Source organism: Bradysia coprophila, chromosome III (genome assembly GCF_014529535.1).
Source record: "Bradysia coprophila strain Holo2 chromosome III, BU_Bcop_v1, whole genome shotgun sequence".
NCBI lineage: Eukaryota > Metazoa > Arthropoda > Insecta > Diptera > Sciaridae > Bradysia > Bradysia coprophila.
In genome coordinates this window covers 5148701-5169931 of record NC_050736.1, presented here as the reverse complement: position 1 = coordinate 5169931, position 21231 = coordinate 5148701, and the positions used below count along the sequence as shown (strand labels likewise).

The 21231-nt window shown below is 33.7% G+C and overlaps 3 protein-coding genes across 6 annotated transcripts; 2 read left to right on the top strand and 1 right to left on the bottom strand.

The window, feature by feature from the left end:
- The first annotated feature begins 228 nt into the window (after positions 1–228).
- On the top strand, positions 229–13290 carry LOC119079573 (melatonin receptor type 1B-A-like). Of its 4 annotated transcripts, XM_037187587.1 has the most exons (6): positions 229–500; positions 590–668; positions 7439–7709; positions 9260–9429; positions 10553–11257; positions 11326–13290. In XM_037187587.1, exons 3-6 carry the CDS (start codon positions 7448–7450, stop codon positions 11329–11331), a joined length of 1143 nt encoding a protein of 380 aa, XP_037043482.1. In that variant the 5' UTR covers positions 229–500; positions 590–668; positions 7439–7447; the 3' UTR covers positions 11332–13290. The 4 variants fall into 4 exon arrangements, with proteins under 4 accessions (XP_037043482.1, XP_037043459.1, XP_037043475.1 ...); XM_037187564.1 differs by having other exon boundaries at positions 10553–13290; XM_037187580.1 differs by having other exon boundaries at positions 229–510; positions 10553–13290.
- A 3211-nt stretch (positions 13291–16501) lies between these two features.
- On the top strand, positions 16502–18510 carry LOC119079611 (F-actin-capping protein subunit beta). The gene is made up of 4 exons (XM_037187610.1): positions 16502–16660; positions 16843–17054; positions 17548–17920; positions 18007–18510. The coding sequence occupies exons 1-4, from the start codon at positions 16658–16660 to the stop codon at positions 18244–18246; spliced, it is 828 nt and encodes a 275-aa protein (XP_037043505.1). The 5' UTR covers positions 16502–16657; the 3' UTR covers positions 18247–18510.
- Positions 18511–20449: 1939 nt separating this feature from the next.
- On the bottom strand, positions 20450–21208 carry LOC119079633 (selenoprotein F). The gene is made up of 3 exons (XM_037187647.1): positions 21046–21208; positions 20873–20988; positions 20450–20799 (listed from the first exon to the last, which is right to left on the bottom strand). The coding sequence occupies exons 1-3, from the start codon at positions 21100–21102 to the stop codon at positions 20469–20471; spliced, it is 504 nt and encodes a 167-aa protein (XP_037043542.1). The 5' UTR covers positions 21103–21208; the 3' UTR covers positions 20450–20468.
- Between the last annotated feature and the right edge of the window lie 23 nt (positions 21209–21231).

The following is a 21231-nucleotide window of genomic DNA, read 5'->3' as shown; positions in this document are numbered from 1 at the left end:
AAATGTTATTATAAATTCATTGCGTGCAACAGAACTGTCTGAGAAAAAACCTACCATTATAACGGTTCCAATATTTCAAACGATATTAAGCTCGACAATTTAGGAAAAGTACAACAAAGGAACATATCTGAGAGACTTATATATACATTATTACATACATACTCATAGAAAAAGCTTTCTCTTCGTCCCTTTTCGTTTCGTTTCATTATAAAGTGATTCAGTTGTCGCTGAACATCATGGAAGCCGGTCGAAAAATCATAAACACGAGTTTTTCTAATTGATATATCCATTCATTAAGGGAGCCTCCTCTCACTATATTCACTATATTCAAGCGGTTTATTAAATTAAATGAAATAAATTTTACATAAAAGTGAAAATTAAGAAAGAATTTGTGTTAAATATCTAATTCCGCTGTACGAATCCCGAATTGACCGACGACAACGACGACGATAAAAAGTGCTTTATTCCGTGTGGCAGAAGTGGTGTGTTTCTGTGTGTAGGTGCGTGTTGGTTTGTGAATTACTTGAAATGTATGTTCAGTGAAAAACAAAGGCTAAAATTAGAATTTCGTAAACCACGTACTTTTCAGCTATACACACTATCTAACAAGTGGTGGAAATATCCTGCTGGTATATTGTATAAAAAGTACATAAAAGCTCGCAGCGAAGGTAGGTGTGAAAGTGAATAAATATGACCTATAATAGGTGGGTTCGTTTATCGTTCATAGTACACAATTGTTTATAAGCATACTTTTGTTGTATATGGAAATGAAATTGAAAAGATAGCCTTTTATTGGCATATTTTCATTTTCATTTTATTTTCGGATTCAACGAAATATGCTCAAGTGCAGAGAAAGAAATGGAAAAGAAAAGAGGATTGAAGATTGATTGGATCTTGCTTAAGCTTTTATTTGCTTTGTTTTTTTTTCAGAAACTTTCGTTCAATGAGATGATGATGATGTTGTATGTTTGTACAAAACAAAGTGACACACAATTAGTTGAATCAATCTTCGTTCCATTTAACATTTAATTTATATATTTTATTTTCTTTATTTATTCCTAAATTTTTGTTTTTGTTTGAACCGCAAGTTGGATGTTAGAAATAGTACAGCCTGGACTGAGTTTCTTCCTTTTTACAAAAAAAAATCGTACTCAGTATTGGTCGAAATCAACGCACTTGTCGAAAAACATGACATGCAGAAAGACTATGCAAAATGAAATGCTAAATCACCTCATGCGTGAAGCGTTGACCATAAATGCAATAAAAAACCATTTGAAAGTTCTTCGAAACAAGGCACTGATTGACCTTTCGTAGTTTATTCGGTTTGTACGTTTCCAGTCAATTTTCAGTGCAATGTTTAACCTTTCACAGACCGCAATCATTTAGGATAGTTAGCTAATCTGTTACTTGATTTGATAAATGTGTTTTCAAAAAATCGTAATTAAATCTTTGTTTTACCATATTTTCTATGTAAGAAATAGTATGTTACATACCAAGGATCAAAAAGGTGTGTTTTAGACCCAGGTGGTGAAAACGTCCAGGGATGGAGCGACGCGAAGCGGAGCGGAGACTAAGGACGTTTTCACCACCGTGGTCTAAAACACACCTTTTTGATCCGTGGTTTGTATACTATTTTTCTTCCTGGAGTACCAAAGTCACATTCCGAACAAAACATAACAACAAAACTGAACAACATACCGGTGCAAAAGCATTCCATATTAATGCCGAAAGTAATCCGTATGAATGACTAAAGAAGTCCGTTCCGTGTGCATGTATTCTCACAAATGTCGAAAAATAAGCAATCTGTAGGAATGCTGAAAGACATCCGAATGAATGCCGAAAGCAGTCCGTATGAATGCTGAAAGCAATCCTTATGAATGCATTGTCACAAAACACTAAAAACATTACATTTGCGTACATACAACAACTTGACACATTTGGAAAAGAATAAAGATAGGATCGAAAATGACATAAGCGGGAATGAAAATTGAGAGAAAATAGTAGGGGAGAATGTTGCTCTTTCGGTACTAAATTTTATGAGTGAATGTGACGGTTTTGGTACTACAGGAAGAAAACGTTATTTACTATTAGTTTTGGCATCCTCCAGCATTGTTCCAAAAGCGCTAACTCTTAGTGTTTTCAGATCTGACTCAATTGTATCTTCTCAGGGATTCTTTTTCGACTGACAGAAATCGGCGCTATTTTTTCCGGGACTTTTTTATATATGCCTAGTTAGGCCTTGGTCCCTAGACCCCAAAACCAGTCTAAGATATTTTTGATCTCCCACACCTGGCTGGTGGTAAGCAGCCAAAAGTCGAAAGATGGGGTTTCATGGTCCGTAAATTCACACGAAAACTAGACTGTATTCAACTGTTTATCACTTGTTATGTAAATGACTGATTATATTGTATCAACCCGTTGAAAGTGCGTTAATCAAGAAAAGATATTACTCAATAATTGTTTTGGTGATGTGAAATTTTGAAAGACCATTTTCGCTTCGTATACTCGTTGAAACTAGTACAAGCCAGGGACTTAAAATTCCTTAAGAGACATCGATGCTTCGCTGAAAAGCATACATTTGGGTGTTTTTTAAATACTGTACTTTTGATATCTTTCCACCAGAATCCTTTTTCAAAAATATAGGACCACTGACTGTTGACTTTTCTCAAAGCTGATCAGAGCACTACAACCAAACCAAATTTTCATGTAAATCTGACACATTCGTGGTCGTTATTGCGGTCGTACATATTTAAAAAAGGATTCTGATGAAAAGATATCATCAAAAGTGAAGTACAAGACACGAAAATGTAAACTACAATTTTAGCTAAGTACCGGTGCCTCTTAAAAATTCTCACAAATGTCTAAATTATTTTTTTATGTAAAACGAAAAATTTATGAAACGAAGATAGTAGGTTGGCTCAAGGACATCAAAACCAACTGATAATTCCCTTAAAATAGGCTCCGGCACCAGCCACATAAAGTAAAACAATAAAACTTTGCTGTGCATAGAAATTGTTAATTTCGGTTTACATTTTACTACTTTACTGGTCGACATTGATCAATATAAATTGTATTGATCATTCCATTAAACATTAATGACCGCGTTGTGGGCAATTATTTATAAAATGATTTACCTAACTGCGTTGGAATTATTTTTACATACGTGAGAGCAACAAAAGTTTTACAAAATTGGACGATATTATGTTTTCGAGCAAACTCCCATTTTTTCTGTTATTCGATTGATTGATTATCTTTATGGCTCCGACTTGAAAATAAAAATAAAAATTGTAACGAATAAAAGTTCAATGGCAACCGTAATAAAAACTAAATTTTATTTGAAAAAATCGACGAAAATAGTTTTATAAGAGTGGTATTTCCTTGGCATAACAATCAACATTGAACAATGCGATGCTCTTTATGGCGTATAAATATTTATTTACTTATTCCATAATTGAAGTTTGCTGAAGTTTCCGACATTATCCCTAGGCTATATAAATACACGAAGGACTTTATTTTGTGATTTAATTATTATGGAAACATATGGTTTTGGATAGTCCACACACTCAATCGATTTTAATAAAACTAATCAGGGACTGAATGCAATACGGAACAAAGCACCATATTTTGGCATTGTTCACAATCCAATGGCTTCATTAAAATCTAATTAAATGAATTTTACAATATGATGCAAACCTACGAGGCACAACAATAGTAGATTACATACTTGTGCGGAAAATCGTTGTTTTGAAGAGTGTTGAGTTTGTTTGCTGAGCCGAAGGCGAACCACACAATTATGTAGTTTATTTTACCTCTTAAGTGCGGCGAAAGTGAATTTTTCTTTTGCAGGCCCTCTGCGATAAATGAAGCAGAACATAGGTGGTAAAATACTTTGACTTTGCCAGTGAGGAAATGTGGCCATTCTCTCACTAGTGAAAAGTCTTTCCCTCGCTCGAAAAGTAAAACGCCACACTGTACACGTGAATGAATTTTCAAATATCAAATTCCTTCACTGGTACAGTAATCTACTATTATTATTGTAACTACGACGACACCTGAAAATCTTATAAGATTTTCTTGACTAACATTTTACGCTTGACCACATACCAACAATAAATGTATATTAACATTCTAATTACACCCTCCCCTTATACGTTTATATTTGAAACTAATCAATCAATTCTTAAAGGAAACACTTAACGCTTTAACATTTTTTGGGTATTTATACTACTGAATTATTCGATCGATGGAAATGATTTTTATTTCTCGCTAGGAAAATGTCGCTGTAAGCATTGTCGTAAGGATATAATAATCATGACCGTTCCAATAAAAATTGATGAAAAGGAATATGTCTTTGTCTGTGACTAGTCATTTATGCCCACATACGACCCTTTTCTTTAAACCAAGAAAATGCTGCGAACACTTATTAATGACTACATTGAACCTTCACGTAGGCGTATTATTTATTCGTTGTATGTATGACTAAAGTTCAGGACTAAAAGTTTATCTACAGCATCTATAACAATCGTAAAAAAGCCATCCGATTTTTCTATTGCAATAGCTCAGAAAAACATACCAATTGGTGAATGGGTTGAAAATTTTTGGGTGTTTAAAAAGTATACATAACCGAGTCTGGAAGGAAGGGGACGATTAGGTGATGAACGGTCTGTTTGCTTTTTAGAGCAATCTAGATCATTTTTCAGTGCATAGTGAGATTTAAATAAATTTTGCTTAAATTGATAAAATTTGTTAACACAATTTTCTTTTCAACTGTTCAAATGATAAAAATTAGTTATTTCATCTGATTTTTATTATATTGTCCTGAAATAAATGGAGGATCTTTAAAATTTGGTTTAGAGTTGTTTATTAGTAGAACTTTACCGAATTTACCAAAAACTGCAGAAGCTTATTGAAATTTGCTAAATTTCTCTAGCAGCGATGCAACATTTAAATTGAGGGGTGGAGAGAAACTCAAGAAGAAGAGTTTACTGGCGAAAAAGAAGAAGAGAAACTTAAGCCGTACTTCAATACTTTTTTCTTGTGTCAGTTCTATTTTTCTACTGAGTAGACAATCGGAGATTATAATATTGAAAGACGGATTACGAAAGATCATTTTCATTCAAACGCGAATATACATAAGAAAGCAATGTAGATCAAGATGCTTTCTCTTTTTGACTTTAAGAAGGTATACTTATAAATGAGCGTAATTGTGTCTGTGTGATGTATATATAGATCGGTTAATAAAAGATCAGTTTTTCATCGTTTTTCTTTAAAACTTTCCATTAGTTAATATAATTTCCTTGTACAAAGACGTCGCGTCGTATTTACTTTAAAAATTCGCGCATATGCTCTTCACATTGTTTGTTTTTTATATCGTTTAATAATAAAAAAAATAAAACTGGCAAATGAACTCTACAATGAACCGTGCGATACACCAGACTTTTTAATATTTTTTTAATTGTTTATTCAAGAACTTATACACAGTTGTTTCTATTTTGCTGTACGCGTCGTCAACCCAACCCTCCAAATATAAACACTTTGAAAGTTTACATACCGTTGTAAAGTCAATTTTGAAAGCTATTCCAAATGCTTTCAAAGGTAACGTTGCACCATATAAATTTTAAAACGTAGGTACTGGTACATACAAGTTTATTTACTTCATATCCACAATATATCCGACTATATCATCATCCCTATTGAAATGAATAATTAATATTCGACATACATATTCGACGCGACATACATACTTGACACATTTTCCAACTAAATTTCCTAATGAAAGTAGATTCTAAACTTTTATTGATGGATAGTTAATCTTGCGTTTAAATATTTAAAATTCAGTTAAAACGACATTCGACAACGTGTGGTTAGGTCAATTGTGAAATTGAATTACTCAATCTTTCTGAGGAAGGAGCGGTTTCTTGTGGTCTTTCTCTCTTGGCTCTGAACAGATTGGTATTTTGTGCAGCTTCAGATGGCGAATACTATATATTCGATGAAATTAATGAGATTAATTTGTAGAGCAAGCAATAAATCCCTCAAGATCACATCGAATGTAGGGAATTGAAATTGTTATCGAATAATAAAAAAAAGAGTTTTGAATTGAATATATATGTGTAAACTCTATGTGTGGCTCTGTGTGTCTATGAGCCTTATACATACACTTACCACACTTACTTTGTTGTCTATGATAAGCTAGACATTCGTGCTGTTTCCAGTTAATAATGCTTAATTCGGGGAATGCATTCAGTAGTTAAATATTACGGCGACACGACATTGAATCGGAATTGTGTTGGATAGAAAAATAATTAATAACAAAATGTCACACAATTATCATGAAGAGAGTAGTGTTAATGGATTTGCTCCTAAAATATCGGAAACGATTTTTTTTTCATGTCGACAACGATTGTCATTAAAAGAAATCGTATTCCAGTGACCCCAAAGTTTGTACTGGAGTTTTCTGAACAGGGCCTGCGAAGACAAGTTTGTGAAGAGGTCGTAATTCGTAATTTAAAAAGGTCGTCGATTTTTCTAAAAATTGAAAATATTTTTCACAGATCTAGCGAGTGGGGAGACCGGGCGGCGACTGTCTTTTTTTTTGTTCCTTATTTTTAGGAAGAAAAAAAAAACAAACTTTACATTATGGGGACATTGGCTTAGAATCTATTGTCAAATATAGACTGTAGACTTGGACCTTCAAGAAGCATCATTTTCATTATTTGTAATGTAAAATGGAGCAAAAGTTAAATCTGCATTGTATAATTCCTTGGAGGTAATGTTAGTTGTTTTTGTGATGGAAAATTAAAAAATTGAAAATTAGGCCATAGGACATTGAACACTCCTCTGGGAGAAACTATCTCATTCGTAATGTTTTCATTGTATGACAATTTCGACCTCAATTCATCAATAATAACTCAGATTCCGACAACAATTACCCTAGTGGTTCCCCTCATATATAATGTTCTATTCTCTTTAGGATACCATTCTCTATATAATGAATGGATGAATGAATATACTAAATCGATTTTCCACTATAAGTCATGTCGTTAATATATTGCACAAAAAAACTAGTTAAATGTCAATATGGTTGTGGTGTGTACACATAAATTCTCGTTATTTTGTGAGCTCAATAATTGTATTTGTATAGAAAGCGATAATAAATCTTGGAAACTTTATGTTTATTACATAAGAAAATACGACACTTAAAGTGGCAAGTATTATGCAGGGGGGACAAAATATAAAAATCATCCATAAATCATTTATTTGGGTCCAATTATTTTTCAGTCTCGTCTCAGTCAATATTAGTATGTATTATTATCACAATGCCCACAATATTATAAAAACAAAATACGAACACCATCGACATTGTATCTATACACTAAAATATTTGTTTTAATAATTTTGGTTTTTTCTTCCTTTCTATGTTTCAAATGGCATACAGTTCAGAAAAATGAACGCCACCACCTTAGTGCCATTTTTAAGCACACAAATAAATCACATAACCACAGTTACAACCACCACCGATGGATCAAAATTATTGGCAACGACACTCATTGCCGCCAAACTAGACACTTTTTCGCCAGTAACTTTATCACCGGATTGGTCTCGTTTGGCAAAACTCTTACTAATTTCATTTCTATCTGTAATTGGAAGTGTTGGAAATGTTTTCATGATTTCGTCAGTAATGGTTGAAGATCATTTGAAGAAAGCTGGTGAGTGATTTTTCAGTAACTATTGGCGAAAAGCAAGGATCGTTATTTTAGAATAGTTAACACAAATAAATTTGAATTTTTCCGTTTGATTTCTCATTCTGATCTACTTATAGAGGATGTCTGTGAAATTTAGATAGGAATTTGCTCCAGTTGTATTTCAGTCGGTCCACTTATACCAAGAAGAGTGCTTATACGTGAAATGGTTACACGCATGCGCGTGGTAGTGGTGAAGCCGTATTAGCAGTTTTGTTTTTATGAGTGGACCACCTGAAAAACAGCTGAAGAAAATTATTGTCTAAATTTCAGTGACGTGCTCGGTATTAAGAGTAGCTCAACTTATTAAAAATAATGTGAGAAAATATACTTGAATCGATTACTTCTTCTGTTCAAGGTATCGTCTATTGTTTGCTACAGAATCTTTTATTTCATTCGTTTTAACATTTTTGTCATTATATAAGAACACATTAACCGAGAGGCATCGCTTATTTTAGTAGTTGCAGTCGATACCAGATAATTAGGCTTTTCTCCAAAGTTATAACTTCTTTGTTGATTCATGCAAAGCCTCCGTTTGTTTCTATTTTTCGGTTATGATATGGAAACAAAATTCATTTGAAACCTATTTTTCAATCTGGGAATCCTATAAGGTAGGACGAATTAACGTTTATTTTTCGGGTTCTAATGTGTATTAGAAAGTGAATTGTCGTATATTACTTTTAACTATTACACAGTAACAGACGTCCGAAATCCAGTTTCAACTCGTTTCAGCTGTTTGAATTCAACTGGTATATGATCATGATTACCTGCATCCACAACTCTAAAAGCAAATATTAACGCTCACCGCGCATGTAGTAATACATATATACACACGATTTATGAATGAAAGAAAACTGCTGAAACGGGTTGAAGTCGGTTTTAACGAGTTTCCAATTCAGAGTTTAAAAAAAGTTCAGAACACAAATTTTCAGTTTTCTTTTTTGTTTGAATGCTTTAAACTTCCTCGATGAAACAAAAATCGACAAGGAAGTCCGAACAAAAATGTGAGGTAGCCCTCATACAGTCATTTGTAGACGAACTTTTATACGAAACCTTTTTATCTCATTTATGCACAGAGCTGAGGGTCGATCAAATTTCATGGAAAATGGAATATTAGTGATGACCACATTTCAGAAAGCTCGCTTCGTATCTCCATTTGACGGTTTTTTATAGGAATTTCTCATATTCCTGCAAAAAAAATTAAGAAAACTCTTTAGAAATCACTTTCTTAACATAACACTCAACATAGCCAATATATTGGCTTTTCGGAAACTCGAATTTTAATAGAATCCTTGCTTATTGCATTAATTATATTATATTATATTCTCTAATAATTAGCGTAGTTGTCTTTAATGTAGCGATGCTGTCATTTTATATTAATATTTTATTTGAAGTGAGACTATTAATTTGTTTAATTTTATTGGTGGATGAGGCGTCAATGAATCATCAATCTTTTTTAGCTTACACACCAAAAACACTTTAATTCTCAAGCATAACAAAATAAATTTACTTTGCAGGAAACACTTTTATAGTAAACGTAGCCCTAGCTGATTTATTAATTACAAGTATTTTAATGCCATGCTCGACAATAGTATTATTAGCTGGTATGACTGAAGAATTGTCCGTATGTAAGGTACAATGGTTTTTCGCTGCTTGTGCATTTGTTATAACGGTCTTATCATTAGCAGTGAGTATTTCAGTACAATGTTTTGTTTTAAATGTGTCGCTAAGAATCTTTAGATTTATAATATCAGATCGGAAAAATTCCAAGAAATAACGGTGGGGACAGTTGACGGAAACATCCCCAATATTCCGAATTAAATTTTGTTTTTAAAGGTATTTGCATTTTTGATGAGAATATATATTGAGCGGACAGAATAAAATTTTCATATGGACTTTTTGATTGGGAAATAAATTCTTTAAAATAATAAATGATTCTTATGAATTAGACGCTTTACTTGCACTTTTATATAGAATAGGAGTTCAAGTTCAAGGGAACTTTTATATCAATAGTTTATCGTGATGTCAATACATCAACTAATCGAACATTATGTCCATACTGACAAGTATGACCTGAAGGGGAAGCAGAGTAGAGTATAAAGTAGGGGGGGTTGAATTTTCATTTACATTAAAAACCAATTCCTGACCATCCTTTACAAGCCTGATTTTTGTCGTCAAAGTTGAACATTTTGTTTGAAAAGTGACCATCGATCGAGAAGCTAAAAGACTGTTAAGCTGTGTTTAGTAATTATACCTAGCTAGAAAGGAAATTTTGACGTTATTACGTAAAATATGCGGTCCCAACATGAAATGCGAAATGTTTGGTAGTATGTGTTTGTCCTCTTAATTAAGGGGGCAATTTGAACTATCAAAAGCGTACGCCCACATGTATTGGTGTAACATTCTGCGTACGAAATGTGTATCTTACACAATCTGATGTTGGGGACACATTTTATCGTGCGAATAATTTTTTCCAAAAGTCGGAGTGAATGTGTTTTCAAAAATGTTTTTCTTTTGCAGATTATAAAAGCTCTTGCAATTAACCATTCATATTCCCTATTACATTTTCGAAAAATTAGAAGTATACAGAAACGATCCTGGAAGGACAATAGGTCAGGGATTTTGTTTGAAAAATCTAAAAGAAATGTCGACCCATCCCAGTATAAAGTAGAGAATAGAAATCTATAGTAATTAGAAACTCTTTTCTAAGCAAGCACAAGCATGTCTTCTGCTAGTTTTCTTCAATTAATTCTCGTTAGAACTAACAAAAAAAAAATTATTCTTTTTTACTAATCGAAAAATCATTTCAGTCAACCGCAATAGAGAACTACTTACGATTGTGCACTCCTCAAGATGTGAGCTCATGGTTCGACAAAAGGACTACAACCACCATTTTACTACTGATTTGGTCTCTCGGTATAATAGTGTCCGGTGTGCAATACAAATTGAATCTTAGCTTTGACTTTTGCACCCGACAATCGAATGGTGATTTTACATACCAAGCGACTGTAATCGGTCTTCTAGTCATGCTGCCATTATGTTTAACATTCTACACACACATGAGAATTATAAAAGATGTTAAACGTTTTATGAGCACACCGAACTTTCGACCAAGCTTAAATTATACTTGGGACTTATCACTAGCTAGAACCAACTTTTACAGTTTTTTGATTTTTATTGCATTTTGGTTACCGTTCGGCGTTGTTTTATCGTATCACACCACCGCTGATGTTGCCAATAAAGTGTTTTACAGTACCGCTTGGATTGGATTGAGCAAATCCACCTTCCATAACGTCATTTATTGCATAACGAATCGCCATTTCCGCAATGCTTACGTAAATTTATTCCACTACTGCTGCTGTAAGACAACCGTTTCGGTGTCGCGTCGCCAACGAAACGATGTATGCCGGCCATCGTCGGACGTACGGGTTCACATCATTCCTGGCTACAATATGTACTCGTACACGAGTCCTCAACGATCGGGAAATTGCCATTCATACTGGAATAAGCGAGATGTACATGAATTATGATCAGAGGCTTAAGATGAGAAAATTATTTAATTCGATTTCCTTATTAACTATAGATGTAATATTGTTCTGCCAATCAACCTTGATGTAGTAAAAGCCAACAAATCTGTTCAGAATTTACAATTATGTGGATATAATGAGGAATTGGTATATCCATTTGATTCAGAATCGATGTATTACTGAAAATATATCAATGTAATACACAGTCAGATGCTCCCTGTATTTTTAACATTTATAGATGTAAAACCTATAGTTATTACAAACAAAAAAGATTATTTGAAAAGGATAATGAAAGAAAAGAATAATTCAACGATTTTGTGCTGTTGAAAGACGTGATTAGTGTTTAGTGTTTTAACTTATGAAGATAGCTAAAAAGTTAACTTAAGAATTGTTCTGAACGATTGTACAATATTGTAAGGGAATTTCATTCGATGTTTGCACACCATTTGCATCTAGAAACTATTTCTATTAACACTTTAAATCACACACAAAATTAGTTGAAATCGCTAAAGCAGTAGATCTACAAAAACATTAGAACTTAATGGCCTTAGTTTCATCATTAAACGATTATAATAGAGTATTTCATATTTCTTAAATTTCTGACCCTGGGAATTTTTATTAGTTCGCTGATTTTTCGATCATGTTCAATATTCTTAACTTAAAACTTTTAGAAACGACAAACGTACCGCAACAAAATAATTGGATCTGTTACTTCATCATTTGTGTAACGTATGACCTTGTGTGTGATACAAAATTTTTCTCTTCAATAGTTTTAACAAACATTTCACTTTATAAGATAGCAAACGAACCAAAGCTCATCGATTATTTCTGTCATTGTTGCCGATATCAGATGACTCCTAGTCATTGACTAGGAGTTTCTAATATGTCTTGATTAGAACTCTAGTGCGGTGAAAAATGTTTTTTTTTTGAGAGATTGAAACAGTTTTAAATGTTTCTATCAAAAATTGCGTTGTTATCGACTACACTACGCAATAAATAATAAGCGGGAGAAAATCAACAAGTCACATTTTCAACGATTAGAATCCAATTTATTGATGTTTTTTCATTCCACATTCCTTGTCCACGCTCATATACATACGTTAAGCTACTCAACACTGGTAATGCATATGGAGTAAATAAAGAGATTGCATTGTATTGTGACTCCTTACTTTTCTTTGCCTGTACTTCATTCTGTTAAATTTTCTTTTGGTTATTTTGTTGAGTAAAATACCTTATTCTGTGGAATAATTTGTTTATCCACTCTAGATATTGCAACCTTTCCCCTTGCAGACAAAAAAATTTTCCAACAGATGTGCTTAATAGAAACCACATCAACTATATACCAAATCAGAAATATTCTACATTTCAATTTTCCGCGAGTGTTAGACTCGTTGTTTTATTTGTTTATGCGGTCGAAGATACTTTGTATATGGGATGTTGCGTTCGCATGGAAGCCTCGACTTTCGATATCAAAGTTTTCATTTAAAAAAGTCAAAACATCTCTAAATAAAATGGAGCTTGATCCTTTATTTTCACTGATTTCATTCACCATTTTCATTCACATTTTCTGTATGTGTTAATAAGGCAAATTTTAATTAAATTCGGTTTAGAAAAAAAAACTATTCCCAACGAGTTTAATAAAGGACTTATGAAGTTAGAGTAGGGAAAAATTTCAAAACGAACTGAAACCAGAATAGGTATATATTATATAGGCGGTACACAGATATAAAAAAAGTAAAGTGAAAAGACATGAATATAATAAAAACATTCCTATGAAAAAAGAAAATAAATAAATGGAGAAAATTTTTATGTATTTTATATATATATATAATATAATGGATAATAAAAACTATTGTATATTTATATGTATTTTTATAGAATTTATTTATACTACTTGATACAAGAAGAAGATGTACAATATATTATAATCGTATATATTTACTATACACTAAATATTATATATACATGTTTAATTTTATTAAATGTCTACACAATGAATACAGATATATTAATGTGATAATTAAGACTTTTATTTCACCCGGTAGTTTCCTAATTCCCTTCATTTGTATGAATAGAAATTGATTTCCCTTGGGTTGAAAATGGCTTATTACATTACTACGGGAAACAAGAGAATCTTTGCTTGGAAAATCGAAGCATGTTACTTACATTACTTACCAATGGGGCAAATGTTAAATAGGGTATTTTATTTTTAAAAAAAACGTGATGTTAAGTTTTAGTTCCGTGACTTTACCACACGTTTTTGAATAAAATCTATTACAAAACCCGGATAAAAGTATAAACTTAGACATTCGTATGTTTATTGACCTCGGCTTCGCCTCGGATCATAAAAATTCACTCGAAAACTGGACTTTTCAACTTTTATCCCTTATCAAGTAAATAACAATCCAATGTGATTATGTCTTTGATCAGTTCTGTACTTTATTTATTAATGGCAAATATCAAATATCTTTCGTTGTCATCTCGTTGAAATAATAAAACAAAGAATCAGATCAATCAATATGGTCACAATTACAAATTCATTGCCATCAAAGAAGTAATGGCAAGACCAGGGCGACAATTCTCATAATATTAGTAACTTGACAGTTGCGTGTAAAAAATTAAGATACGAATTCTTAAAATTAATAACCTTACTTTATACAGTGAATGACATCTCAAATGTCTCACTGTCAAATTTTTCTGAGAATTTTATTGTGTCATTGCAAATTCACAATGACATTCTCTGAAAAAAATGACAGTGAGACATTTGAGATGTCGTTCACTGTAGCTCAATGATTGTATGCAACAATATTTTCATCAAAAATTTAATTTTAGTTTAATTTTTAAGTCCTCCATAAATGAAATTTAAAGAAATACATGACGCTGCCGATGGATTTAGTACCGTACGATAACACCACGACAGAGTAAAGTTAACCAGGCAGGAGCGCTGATTTGACTAGGGACCTGAATAATCTAGTAGCCCAATATTTTTTGCGAACAAAATTTTTCAATTTATGTCAGTGTTCATTTGAGTTCATTTTCATCCAGTGTATTAGGTCACTTATTTGACGTTTCGAAAATGAACCGCTCCTGCCTGGTTTATTTTACTCCATAAGTTGAAAAATTTAATTCGCGTAAAACATAGGGCTACTAGATTATTCAGGTCCCTAGTCAAACAAGCGCTCCTGCCTGCGCTCCTGCCTCGGTTACTTTTACTCTGCCGTGTGTAAAATGCAATCAATTATTGACATATCGTCTTGTTTGTGCAAAACAGAACAACATTGATTCAATTTTGTTTATGTTTTTCCCGCGATTTTTCCATCAATCTTTGATTGGATCACGACATGTCAAATAAGGGACCTAATATGTACACTGCATGAAAATAAACTCAAATGAGCAGCGACAAAGTTGAATTAATTTTCCTTTACTAAGAGAGGGAAAATTAACTTTCCGTCCCTAGGGAAAAGTCTTTCCCTCCTTCGGGCTAAAGCTCTCGGACACTTTTCCTCATCTGGATACGGAATATCAAATTCCTTCCCTTGTACAGTAATATACTATTATTCGCAAAATATAAGGCCACTAGATAATTCAGGTCCCTACTCAAATCAAGTGTTTATTGTTGCTTTGTATATGACGTGTCTTTTCATCCCGCAAACCATATAACGAATCGTAATCCTTAGCTTACAGGTCACATTCATAAGATTAAGATACCAATTCACCCATACCATTGCTGAAGTTTGCACGATGGCCGAGCTAACAGCATTAGAAACGGTGACAGCAGTAGTCAACGCTCACCAGGAATGTCCAAATAAATTAAAGTCGTTAAGAGATCAACTAAGTAAGTCGGAAGAAAAATGGTAAAGTATTCGGATATGCTAAAAATGAGCTCTGGATCAATCAACAATAAATTTAAATTCAGCAAAAGACCAAATTAAAAATCATAGGTTAGAGTTGGACGAAGGTCAACTGAAGTGTACAAAATTGAAGAAGTCGTGCGAAACCGTAATTTCAAGGTACGTCGACTTAGAAAAACGAAACAAATGACTACAAAGAACGGATGGTGGTTTCTGAAAATTCAAACAGTGCACTACAGGAGGAAAACGGTACACTAAAAGACCGCGTTTCTAGGCTTGAAGCAGATAATGCGGCGTTCCAGGAGGAAAACTGTACATTAAAGGACCGCGTTTCTAGGCTTGAAGGAGATATACAAAAATGGCAGGAACGCCTTAATGTGATTGAAAAGCAACTCGATAACAGTAACAGTAATTTGAGCTAAGATGAGATTCTGTAATTAATCTTGTTGAATGAAAATTGAAATATAATTTAGAGCATATGCGAGAATTTGAAATTAAATAAATGTGAAATTGCTAGAAACTTTGCAGTCTTTTCAATACATTTCTGCATTTGAATCGATCAAAGTTCACGGTGAGTCTGAAATACTTCAATTGAAGTCAAAGATTTTATATCACATACGCGCGGTGTTCGGATGTCAAAATTACTTACCTAGAAGTTTAATTCAAAAATTACACTTCATTTCTATGTTGTTGTCTCGTTTTCGCTTATGTGATAAAATAGAGTAGTACACACTTGTCACTATCAGTCTCGGCAAGCCTCGACTTCTTCGTGACAAGTGTGTAATATATATTATACATAAGCAGTCGTCTGCTGGAACAAAATTTCCAAAAAGTTTAACGGATTTTGAAATTTTCCTATTATTATCAAACTCTGCTAGTTTGTGATTGCCATTAGCATTGTAACAAGTCATCACTGTAACTCGTTTTGTGAATTTGAGCAAGACGCTCATCGCAATGGAACATGACCATGTGACTCAATTCGAATTTTTTTATTTTATTTCGATAAAGTGTTGCATTTCAAGAAGAAAATTGTACTACGGCATGCATTCAATGTTTATAAAAAAAAAATATAAATGGAAATGTAACCTATACATTCAAGCGAAATGCGCCAGATTATAGTCACAGCATTTTTTGTACTAAAAACAACTTTATAAAAACAAAAATTTTCAGCTGACTGAAGGCTCACTGCAGGCCAGACAGGAAACCACTAATAAATTTTCTCTTCTATTACATGTCGACCTTTCAAATTATCCCTCTTTTTGTGTTGAACTAATTCGCAACTATAGAACACACTCATAAAATGTCACTTTGACGTTAGTGTCCGTACTATCGAGTAGATCGAGTAGCGGCGAACTTTGACTATACTCAAGTTCAATCTGTCAAATTTAAGTACTTTTTGTACTCCAAACTCGAACGAAGGGTAATGAAAAATTCGTAATCTTTCAAACAATTTTTTTTAAATTAAAATATTTACGCAAACTCGTCGCCAAGTCCTTTGTGAACTGTCGCTCAATCATTTTTATACAGAATTGTGATAATGGTAAGTAAAATGTATCTTGATTGTCCCGGGAAACGACAAATCGAGCGTAGAAAAACAAAGATGTTTTGCTCTAACAAGCAGAATAGTTCGAAGTCACGCCCCACTTTGGTTGCAAATGGATAAAATCACTGATACCGCTGATATTCCCACATAAATCAATTCAATGTTCTGTTCTCTTACAGTCTGATCTTCAAATGGATTGTGCTTTGGATCTAATGAGACGATTGCCACCTCAGCAAATCGAGAAAAATCTCATTGATTTGATTGATTTGGTTCCGGGTCTGTGCGAGGATTTACTGTCTTCCGTCGATCAACCACTCAAAATAGCAAAAGATCGTGAATCAGGAAAAGATTATCTACTTTGCGATTACAATCGGGATGGTGATTCGTATCGGTATGGACAAAAATTTCCTTTATTTTCTTTGAATCTGACACTGATGGGTTGTTGAGTTGTTTTGGTACGGTCACTCACATTAATTATGTGATGAACTGCAATTGGTTGGCTCTTGAACATTACAGTCAAACAAATTAACGGGATTAGCAATGCTCTGACGTAAAAATTCTGTTTTTGTGACGAGTTTATGAATTGATTAGTCATACCGCTTACGTCAGCGTTAAAAGTTATAGTGAAAGTTTAGCACGATGTTGTTATTGTTGTGTCAATAACGTTTTACTGTCCACCCTAAAACGTTATCTTGTTCATTTCTAAAATCGATTGAACGGTAAAGCCAGAAGGAAATGTTAAATTGCAGAATTTTTCCACATTTTTGTTTCAATAATTTCGACCATTCACATCAGGCATAATAAGAGGACACTGACCTCCAACCACACGACATTTCTGGTTAGCTTATAAAATCTTTAATAAAACATTTACCATCCCCAATCAGATCGCCATGGTCCAACACTTACGAACCGGCCCTGGAGGATGGTTCGATGCCATCGGAGCGGCTAAGAAAATTGGAGATTGAAGCCAATCTTGCCTTTGATCAGTATCGTGAAATGTACTACGAGGGTGGCGTATCATCAGTGTATCTGTGGGACTTGGATCACGGATTCGCTGGAGTAATTCTAATCAAAAAAGCTGGCGATGGCAGTAAGAAAATTAAAGGCTGTTGGGATTCCATTCATGTTGTTGAAGTGCAAGAGAAAAGTTCCGGACGCACGGCACACTACAAATTAACATCGACAGCTATGCTGTGGCTACAAACAAATAAAATTGGTTCCGGAACGATGAACCTCGGCGGTAGTTTGACACGACAGGTGAGAAAAACCGTCTACTTTCTATGATGATTCATCACCACATCCACTTTACTCAACATAAGTGCTAATCCGTATTCGAATTGCAGGTCGAACAAGATGCAAGTATTAGTGAATCATCACCACACATTGCCAACATCGGACGTATGGTGGAGGATATGGAAAATAAAATCCGAAGTACTCTCAACGAAATTTACTTCGGTAAAACGAAAGACATTGGTAATGGACTTCGAAGCATTCAGTCGTTAGACGATCAAAGACAACAGGCCGGTATGAAACAGGAATTGGCTAAAGCGTTGGTGCGTCGAAATGTGAAAGGCGATAACTGAAATTGGGCTCGCATTGACTTTTGTTGGGAATGACGATTTGGGTTGCCCATGTCCAACTTTCGCAACTCCAGTTTCTACCCCTTTTTTATTTAAAAAAAAAAACTTTTTTTTATCACATTTTGATGTGCAATCCATGAGTCATTAATAACTTGTTTTTCCACAAATAAATCGATAAGATAAATTTCTATCGTCAATTCGAGACTGTGTTGCACTTACATAATGTTATTTACAAAATATACCGAGAAAAAAACATAAAAAGAAAAATTTTGCTGTTAAGTTTTTGGTAAATTTTATCTGCGTTTCCTGCTATTTTCCGCCAATTGAAGAAGTAGAAATCGACATTAGATTGTAGTGTGTTTAAGACATTTTTGTAATCAGTTCGAAGATTATGTTGTAAAAGCAGCCGGCTAAGATAAGGCGGAAACGAGCAAAAGTGTTATTGTGCCAGTTGATTGGTTTGTTTTATAGGTATGATTCTTACGAACATTCTTCAAATGCAAGCATACCGCGATGTTAAAAATGTTTCGTATTGTTCTGGGTATTTATAGCGTACGTTTGTATTTTAAGCTTTCGTACAAAGCTGCGTTCGCTGTACTGGGTTAAGTGCGTCTAAAATTCGTGTTTTCCTGTGTGCGTATTTCTGGTACTTATTACTTATAAGTGTACACTAATCACAGTTCATAGCTTTTTTCTATTGGGGCTATTGATAAATGATGATAGAAGCATATTGGGGGAATAGATTGTTCTGACCTGAAATTTTCTGATTTAGATCAGTCTGAAAATTTTAGATCACATTTTTTCAGTTTCACTTCAGGTAGAATCTGATCTAATCTTGTGTAACCAAATTTCAGATTAATCCGAAGCGATCTGGTGTGAAATAAATTGAAAAAGATTTTCAGACTTTACATCAGATCAAGATTTTCAGATCGAATCAATTTCAGTTTAATCTGAAAATAAGTGAGATTCATCTGATCTGCTCCGGGCCCTAAGTTTTAATTTAATTTAATTTATTTAAGCCAACGGCTGACACCTACTGGCTGTAATTTACAACATAAGAATTTACAAATAGAATAAGGTAAATTCATTAAGCAAAACCGGAGGTGAAATTTGACGTCAACCTTTCAATCTACAACACAATACATAACATTTTGGGAATGACAGACGTTTCCCGATATAATCATTGAATCTATTACTTCGTTTGTTTAAAGTATTGTATTAAAGTCAGGAAAATCGGTGCACCTAATAAAGAATTTGTATGATAAATAAATTGCCGTGACTGCAGCCTTGGCAGAAAATGTATGGGTCATCACATAATCTGTTAAAATTGTCAGCTCGTGTGGAAAAATGTATGAGAAATTCATTTCACCAACTGGTTGTATACTTGAACAAACAAGAGACATAGAAGTTCAGTCGTTCTTTCAAAGCGAAGACAAAATCTACTGGCTCGGTAAGGTTTATTTAAAATGAAAGTCAAGTGTAGAGATCAGTGTCATAGCAACGAAAACGGATCTATATCAAAGAAACATTATATAGATCAGATTGCTGCGATTTAATTAGCCACAGAATATTTTCTACAATGGCTAAACCGAACTGGTGTGCATACGTTATTTTGCACCAGCTGGTCCCATTTGGAATTGTATGTGACCAGCTGGTGCAAAATAACGTATGCACACCAGTTCGGTTTAGCGATTGTATTTGCAAAATGTTTCACTAAGTTTTGCTAAATTTCCTTGAAAATATTAGTGAAATAGTTCTCTAATATTTGGCAGAGATTTTCATGAACACTTATTCGTTTTTTATGGTAATGTCGTATGTTAGAGAAGTAATTTTACAAGGAGTTTTTTGAGTAGACAATTTTTGAGTAGTCGATTCTAGATTTTATGTATTTGGTCAATATATTTGAAGGTAACAGTTTAACTTAAACTGAACGCTTAAAAGAAAAGTGAAGAACACTATTGGAAGAATTTCTTCGAAAACTTGTAGTCTCACCTCAAATCGCATAAATGTGGACTTTCTTTCTTTATTTTTCATTCGACATTAAGCTTGAATAATTAAACTTGCGAACATTCACTATTTAAATCGACCAAGTTTAAAGGCGGAAATGAGTTTTTGCGGAAGGTCTATAGTGTGCAGTAGTATACTATACAGTCCTACATCATTACCACTATGCTGTTATGAACTCCCAATAAAAAACCAACTTTCAAGTTTATTGGAAATCATCTTCACACTTTATTCGAGCTCAAGTAATCCTCAGCGTTATCCTTTTCCAAATGTGTTTCGAAAAACTCTTCCACCGTATCTGTGTTCCACTTTTTGATCGACAGTGTTTCCTTCACATTACCATCAGCATCCATCATTTTAACAATCGGATCGATGCCGCGCAAGTATTTGATAGACAGATTGTGGAATTTTTTGGGTCGATCACTTTTGATGAATGCCTGAATCTGTGGATATGCACCAAATTTACATGTACACACTTCCAACACGGCCTTTGCGTAACGTTTCGATAGCGGCATTGTATCGTCTTTTTGACAACATTCCTTACATTGATCTCTGCAAAGTGAAACATACAAATAATAGTTGTAGTGTGGCACAGTCGAGTTATTACACGGAGGAGGCCAATTACTTTATTTGTTCCAAACCGAAGTCATCCAAATATTCGCAGGATGAACACATCAACATAGTTTTATCGAATCCCAGCTCTTTGCAATCTTCCGTCGTAAATTCGGCACGCACTATGACCTGTTAAGACATTGAATGTAAAAATCAATTTTCGAAATTGAAATCGTTTTAACGTACACATATTCCAAACATGCAGAGTAAGGACGAAAACCAGCTAATCGAATTGAAATACATTTCTAAATGGAACTTAATCGAATTCAATTGTAAGAAAACAAAGTATTTTGGTGTCTAATCAGTCGAGGTAAGACGTGTTACACTTTAATATGTCAAGTTATATGTCAAGACGTGCGAAACGCGACATCT